This window comes from Porites lutea, chromosome 1, assembly GCF_958299795.1.
Source record: "Porites lutea chromosome 1, jaPorLute2.1, whole genome shotgun sequence".
NCBI classification, from domain to species: Eukaryota; Metazoa; Cnidaria; class Anthozoa; order Scleractinia; family Poritidae; genus Porites; species Porites lutea.
In genome coordinates this window covers 48,824,995-48,832,910 of record NC_133201.1, presented here as the reverse complement: position 1 = coordinate 48,832,910, position 7,916 = coordinate 48,824,995, and the positions used below count along the sequence as shown (strand labels likewise).

General features: G+C 39.6%; 1 protein-coding gene across 1 annotated transcript; it reads right to left on the bottom strand.

Annotated features, from left to right (window-relative positions):
• Window positions 1–1,870: 1,870 nt before the first annotated feature.
• LOC140939327 (glycoprotein-N-acetylgalactosamine 3-beta-galactosyltransferase 1-like) lies at window positions 1,871–2,954 on the bottom strand. Its single transcript, XM_073388838.1, has one exon. The coding sequence runs from the start codon at window positions 2,810–2,812 to the stop codon at window positions 1,871–1,873; it is 942 nt and encodes a 313-aa protein (XP_073244939.1). The 5' UTR covers window positions 2,813–2,954.
• Between the last annotated feature and the right edge of the window lie 4,962 nt (window positions 2,955–7,916).

Genomic DNA, 7,916 nt, shown 5'->3' with positions numbered 1-7,916 from the left:
GGTACACGGAAAATTGTCAGAATTTGGAGGAAATAGAACGAACTGGTAAAACCAGTTCAGAATAAAGGTCTATGAAACCCAGTTGCACCTCATTTTTTTATTTATTAGAAGTTACTCAATATACCCGCAGTTAATGTTTACCTCACTTTAAACCACTCGCCTTTTTTTTGTTCAGTTAAACGCCCATTCTCTTTACCAACTTTGAAGTTGCCGCTGCTGGTTTTCCCTACAAAATCTTATAACAACATTTAATGCAATTTTTTCTAGAACTTTAGTTCAGAAGCAATTAAAATCCAAGATGGCTTGCCGGCGAAGTCGTGCGATTTCGAAGTAGTAAGAATGAAGCCTTTTAACTGCACGACTCGTGGATTTTGGGTTATGTTGGTACTTAGACCCCGTTTACAAGGATCCGGACAAATCTTTGAACGGACAAAAACTTGCACGGATCCGCCTTTCGTTTACATGGGGCCCGAACAATTAATCAAATATTCAAATATTTGTCCGGACCCGTATAAAGGGGTAGAGGGACGAAAACGGATGTTTTCAAATACGATGATGCCATACATCATTTACTACAAGCATAACACATGCTCTTTGAGGGATGCTACCGTATTTCCATTCTTTGGCGTTTTCTTATGGGCGGGCGAATACGATTCGAATGGCTACGTGTGGACGCATATTTTATTATTATTATTATGATTATTATGATTATGATTATGATTATGATTATGATTATTATTATTATTATTATTATTATTTGTTTTGGAAACGGAGGGAAAAAGTCTCTATTTTCAAAAATATCCGGATACGTGTTGACGGGGCATTAGCGATATGAAACTCTACACATACTTGCTCCATTTCTCTCTATCATGCGCCATTTTTTGAAAATATGAGTATCGCAGGTAGTTATGGGTGTGTGCAACGCGTGGATTGCCGCGGTATCAACAGAAACATGTGCACACAAGGCCCAGGCGCCCATGTTAGAGCCAAGTTTAAGGTCACGATCTTGCACCCGGGCACTTTCACCGTGCCCGAATTCTCGCGTAGGTACTTGAAAGGTACCACGATCTTCATTAATGTATAGATTTAGCCAGGGCTTAAAGCGAAGCTGTCGTAGTTTGCTCAAACAAAATATTAAATCGTGTAATGTTAAGCGGCGAAGGCAACGAAAACGGTAAAAAAACAACAATAGGTCTAATTAGCAAAACTTTGCACGTGCATCACACCTTGTCGTACATTTCTTTGCCGTTGTTTAGCAGGACTACAGCGTGAAACTGCCAGAAACTTCCTAGTTACACGTTTGATGGAGGAAGTGTCGTACGTATTCTTGTCACCCGGCCCTTTTACTTTTTTTTCACTTCCGCTCATTTTCACCTTGGTGGCCGCTCGCGTTTCTTATGTTCACACCGCCGCTACAAAATTTTCATGTTTTTCTTCCAACAAAATTTGTCTCCTTTTTTTTTTATCTCTGGCTTTAGCTCTCTGTCGCTCTTTTTCTCGTTGAGCTTCGCTCGCCTGTCGCCTACTTTCTCGTTTTCCATGACTTTCTCTTTCTTTATATTCGCATTTTGTGAACATTACAATTACTCTAAACAACACGGATATAGAAACAATTTCCCTCTCCTTTTTCGTCTTTCTTGACGGGTGGCTATGTGATTTCCCACCAAAAAACCTCTAGTTGCATTTGGGTTGCCATACCTGTTGATTGAGTTATTTTGCATTAGCTTACATTGGTATGCCTGTAGTGCGGGCGGATGGTATCAACATTTCTCGGATGCATAGATAACCAAATTTTCTTACCCATGGTGCTCCGCTTCGCGCGCTTCGAGAGGTCCGCTATAAATTAGTTAAATTCATAGTTTAAATAGTTTTAATTGTTTCTTTCGGGTCTTAACTTCACACGATAAATTAAGTATTCAAGTAGATACATCATTTCTGGTTTGACTTTATGGAAAGTATTTGGATAATCTGAGCAGCATTCGGGTCCATTTTTATAAGGAAGAGGAAAGCTGTAGTTCGAGAGGAAGTCATTTGGGCGACCGGGTATCAATTGTGGTGCAATTCCAAACTGGAAAAAGGTTTCTCTCCCGCTTGAATCCCTCGTACTCACTGGCTTCACACCCTGAGCTCTCAGACATCTTGCAACCCATGTATCTTCACCACCACGCCTGGGGCAGCCACCCTCGTCCAGCGCTCTCTTGAATATTCTTAGCGTTTCGCGGCTGAAAACGTAGCCGGCCCCTCCACTGTTGTATCCGCCATACGAAGTAAACATCCTTCCGATATAATGAGGGTCCGAGCGATTCAACTTGGACAGAAAATTGCGGAGATTGTCCATGATCACGTAAGTATCGTCATCTGCTTTCAAAAACCAATCAACATCATCAAGATGGTGTTGATAAATATATTCCAGCGATGCACGGGTTTTTGCATATAGATTATGGCGACCCTCTTTCACATTAAGCCCGATTACAGGGATGGTAACATCCTCTATGGAACTAAAAAACAAAAGCATATCACAGCGTTTTCCCCACGTATCCTTCACGGATTTTGCTTTTACGAGGTTGTTTGGAGAGGTTGGTATCCAGCATAAGATTCGCTGTCTTTTCATTTCATTTTGAGTGGACATCTTGCCAGCATCTTCTCTTTCCTGAGTATGAATAGTTAATGGTATACGGACTTTTTCGAAGCGTTTATGCCAATACTGCATGTAATTATTATGTTCAAGCACGAACATTGTCACCATACCCAAAACTAGAACGCTGGTAAACTGCAGGGTAAAATTACGTAAACTAAGATCCAGTCGTACCATGTTCTTTTGCAGTTTGCTACGTGTGCTCTCTTTTCCTTCCCGCGCTGTCGCGTCTTCTCTCACGTGCCGCTCACTAGTGTGCGCAACGTTTACGATATCTCCGAAATGGATAGCTTGCTCGCAGGCTGAATTTCACTTTTCAGATAAACTTTGCAAACCCAAAGGATCTGGGAAAGAAACATGAACTAACTGAGCAAATGAAAGAAAATGCCGGAAAGTCTCTTCTTTTAGCTCACATAGTACGATCTCGAACCTTCACCAATAATTCGAAATAATTTTGACGAGAATTTTTTTGTTTTCTTTTACAAAAGTACTTCCAATCTTTGTTTTAAAAGCAAACACAATTTTCATCTTAACTGTAAATGCGAGTTTCTGTGCAGAAAACTTGCAGAATGGTGATGAAAATTTGAAAACATTTTCTCAGGACTAAAATAAACTTGTTTACGGTGATTTCAGAAGCTCTCAGTGAATTTCAAAAATTTCCGGGGGAACATGCCCCCAGCATCCCCCTAGATAAGCAAGCGCCTTGGGCGCTCGCTGAGCTTGCGATAAGCGCGAGCAAGCCCCACTACTCCAAAAATCTGCTCCGGGCTCCCTGACTATTACTGTAATTACAAAGTGCTGGCCAACAGCTGCTATTGTCAGATTAGAAAAAGGGCCTACTCCAAGTAACCTTCACTGGCACGCCCTTGGTTAATGGTAATTTTGGACTTTTTCAGAATGTGAAAACAACAATCAGGGGCACCCAACGAGAATATAGTTCAAAACCACTAAAACATAGCATTGTTAAACGTATTTTGGTATTTAAACGGTAGATATAGGCATATTTTTATCCCCTAAAAATTTTTCATCTGTTCGGATTTCCTAGCTGAAAGTCTAGTGATCCGAAAATTATAGGGATCAAAACTTACCTTTTCGAAAATTTCAGCCAGAAAAAAGGCTCCCGAAAATTCTAGGTGACCTTTTTAGGGTAAAAATCCGTTAAAAATAGGTAATTATACCATATTTTAGATGTTCGAAAATCCTAGGAGAAGCAGGCAAGCAATAAATTTTACAACAAATGTTCCGAAAATTCTAGATCTCAAATCGTCTTCCGAACAGATATTTTTCCGAAAATTGTCGTTGGGTGCCCCTGAACAATGACGCCAGTAAAGTATTTCTTTAAATGTGACAGGAGATCAAGAGGATTCGAAAAAAGAGCACAGTCGGCGCGAGACTTTAAAGACCTTAAATCATATCTAAGACTCGTTTCGTCCCTCTCTCTCTCGTTTGTTTTCCTCGAAACTTTCATAAAACAGATATAAAAGTGTTTGTTTTTTCCGAAGAAATACATCTTGCTTTACTATAAATTGATTTCACATGCCTGCCATCTTCCAAGCAGACTATTCGTTTTGGCAAGGCATTCGATAGCCTGATTCTCAGACGTCCGAGGTCGTTCGCGGTCCCTTTCGCTTGGGAAGCGAAAATTGAAGCTTTAAATTGAAGCTTTAACTCTTGATCTTAATTTTTATCTTTTTTGAAGGCATGTTTTTTTTTTTCTGAAGACTCCATTTTGACTAAGAAGAGTTTCATAACATCCCGATTGATACGTTTTCACTTTGTGCGGAATGCTGGGTCGATCGATGTTTACGAAAGATGCTTATTTGCGGCTTGGTAGAAATCGTCCAGCCTGTCTATTATTTTTGTTCGAAACGAAATCTATTTTAGCTTGACTGGTTCGCCTAAATGTTCCTTTCAATGACATCGATAGATCAGTAACCACTGCTTGATAAAATAAGCAGATAAGAAACTAGAATGCTCAAGTCCACAAGCTTAACAAGAAATAAGAATCCGCTTTACCGTTAGATGTGTTATTTCAACAGAAGAATGGAAATTTTGAATGCAGTGGTATGGGGAAAACTGTGAATGTGGTTACAATTATTAACCTTGAATTATAAAAGGGCGCTATAAATTGTAAAAAAAAATGCATAGCTTACCTCTCTCTAAGCCCTGTTGCTTCCCGTTTTTCAGTCAATTCGTAGTTTTAAGTTTCATTGTTTTGTTTTCTAGATAGGTCAAAACACTGAAACGTAAAACCACTTTGAAGTGATTTCAAATATGCCTTAAATCGACCGGAAAATCTCACAGGATGAGTTGCCCTATAGTCACGTGTCGCGGGTCGCCGGTGCGTGTTTTCTCTCCAGTACCGTATTTCCTCGAATAATAGCCGGGGGCGATTATTATTAATTTTTGGCGCACCGATAGGAGGCGGTTATTCAAGGATGCCGATAATTCGAGGGAGGGGATTATTTCAAATATTCCTCACTGGAAGTCGTGCCCTAAATACTTTGGTTTATTATCCCATTAAACTGAAAAATAATCACATTAAATTAACTGAACATGGGCTTTTTAAGTGTTCCAAATTTGGTTTCTTGATTAATTTTCAATGTCAATATCCAAGAATAGAGGAAAAAGTGAAATACATAAACATTATCATAGAAAAAACTGTGACAAAACCCGTGCTTTTGTAAGTATTCAACTTTTAACTTGAGAGGGAGGGGATAAAAGAGAGAGAGGATGTGGCGAGAGGGGGGGGGGGGGGGGAGGCGATTACTCGAGAGAGGCGATTATTGTAAATATTTTGGTCAAAGGGGGGCTATTATTCGAGGGAGGTGATCAATCAGAGGGACGGCTATTATTCGAGAAAATACGGATTTAAATTGCAGAAAAAAACCCACGAGTAAGAACCTGTTAGGCTACAATTTATCAGTTAGGTCCGTTCTATACAATAACCTGTTTACCCTAAAATTTGAAACATTGATTCTTATTTTCTAAAATCTAAAAGAAAACGTTGTGTGCACTCATTAGGGGCAAATAAGATAAGTCAACATTTAGCATGCACTTTGGACTGGTGCGATGTAATGGACTGCAGACGGAAGATTTTATACAAGGAGTAACCTGAATACAGTGAAATCTGTATTAAGCGGACACCCTCTATTAAGCGGACAGTAGCCGAAGTCCTCAAATTTATTACCCTTATTTACTTGAAATGAAACCTTTATTAAGCGGACACCTTTATTAAGCGGACGCGGACACCTGAAAAGTACCTGAAATGGTCATTTCTATCGTTGCCAACCTGTATTAAACGGACACTTTGTAATTAAATTCCACCACCCAACATGCCAGACACCGGAAATGCGAAAGATTACCACCCACAAATTTTAATATTTTTACATTAAAAAACGTGACTTGACGAACTTATTTGATTAGTTTCACAGTGCAGGGTTGTTTTCTATTTCGTTTTGTTTCTGTAGAGCTTGTTTCACTCATCTGAGTTCTTCAAATTTGAGTTGCAATCTATGTTTATGGTACTATCATCTTTAATAAAGAAATTAATGCAAACGTATATCGTCATAGTCGCCAGGAGTATACTAAACGTTTCCACTGTTCATTTGAATGGCATTTGACACCTCATATGACGTTATCTATCGAAACCTGTATTAGGCGGACACCCTGTATTAAGCGAACACTACAGCATTCGCCGAGGGTGTCCGCTTAATACAGGTTTCACTGTACCCAGTAAATGCTTCTTAGCTACAATATTTTTTTTTCTTTAAAAAATAAGAACCTATTAGAAAAAGGCTAAATTTGTGCTATTATAAATTGCCATTTAGGGACGGACCATTAATGTTTTGACGGGGAGGGGGGTTGAAAATTTTCACATGGAAACATTTTTTATATGCGGCTGCTGCTGCAAACAATTTTTTTCGTGTCTCCGTCTTCCTGCAAACACTTTCACTTTTTTTTACTTGCATTCAATTTGTTTCAGTGTTCAAAATTTTCCAACCTTCCCCTTCCCCCGCCCCCCCACCCGCCAAAAAATAGTGGTCCGTCCCTTACTAACTTGGGAATATGCAGGTTCTTACTCGCGGGTTTTTACTGTTTTATCTAAGTGTCATCAACTAAAGATTCGAAGTTATTAAACTTGATGAGTTCGGTTAGAACGTTCATTTAAAGGCTGAGAAGCATCGGGCCAAGAATTGAGCCCTGAGGGACCCCATGTATTATCGTAAGTGGTCCTGACAATGAAGTTGCAACACAAGCGGAGTTATGTCTGTTTTAAAGGTAAATCCCAAACCATAGAAGAACTTCGTTGGAATTAACTAAATTCAGTCTGTAATTTACAATAGAATGAATAGAATAGGCTGTGGAAGCCTTGCTTAAGTCAATATGGCCCATTGCCGTGATTTGCTATTTATCCATGGCCTTGACGATGTGATCGATGACTAGCAAGCTCGATGATTCCGTCGAGTGGTGTCTTTGATGACGAGGGCGGTGATTTTCTCGGTAAAGCAGCTATTTGTTTAATTGACCCAGGGCGATTCACTCAGCAATTTTCGAGAGCACACTGCAGAAGAGAGACAGGCCGATTATTATTTGGTACTTTTGTGGTCCCCATTTTTAAGATGAGGGACCACTTCGCCTTTTTTTAACAGGCTTGCGGAAAGATTGAGCAAGTAAATTTGCAAGTGCTTGATTATATTCGTCATTATCAGGAGAATGTACTCAAGACAGTCCTTTATTAGTGAGAAGACGCCTTGACGTCTTGTTAGAAGGTAAGGCCATGATTACTTTCCGTACTTCCCCAGACGAAACTGGATGGAATTCAAACAGGTCATTATCAGTATGTAGCACGTCGATGTTTGAGAAAAAAAGACAGACAAACAAAACAACAAACGAAAAAAGTAACAGTAACAACAACAACAAGAAGTTCAGCCAAGAGTCGAATCCGGGAGAATACTGGAATTCCTGGTACACTCCTAATAACTGCGCCAAGTCGTTAAAAGTGCTTCTAAACAAGAAATATAATATCTAAAGTATTCCGTGAAAATTCTGCCGGTAGCCATTATCTGTGCGTCTGTACTCAAATGACACTAAGCGCGCTCTACAATCAAAGTGTGCGATAATTACGAGTATCGCTTATATTCTACGTAGTTTGACAGCCCCGCACTTGCATATAATTTTCAGCATCAAAGAGTTAGTAAATGGTTCCTTTCACGCCAATACTTCTTTTGTCCGGCCTACACTAAATGCGATCGTATTTAGAAAGTAGCGATTTCACCAG

Bases quoted from the DNA above. Each gene is read 5' to 3' on its own strand.
- LOC140939327 (XM_073388838.1), bottom strand. From the start codon at position 2,812: ATGGTACGACTGGATCTTAGTTTACGTAATTTTACCCTGCAGTTTACC.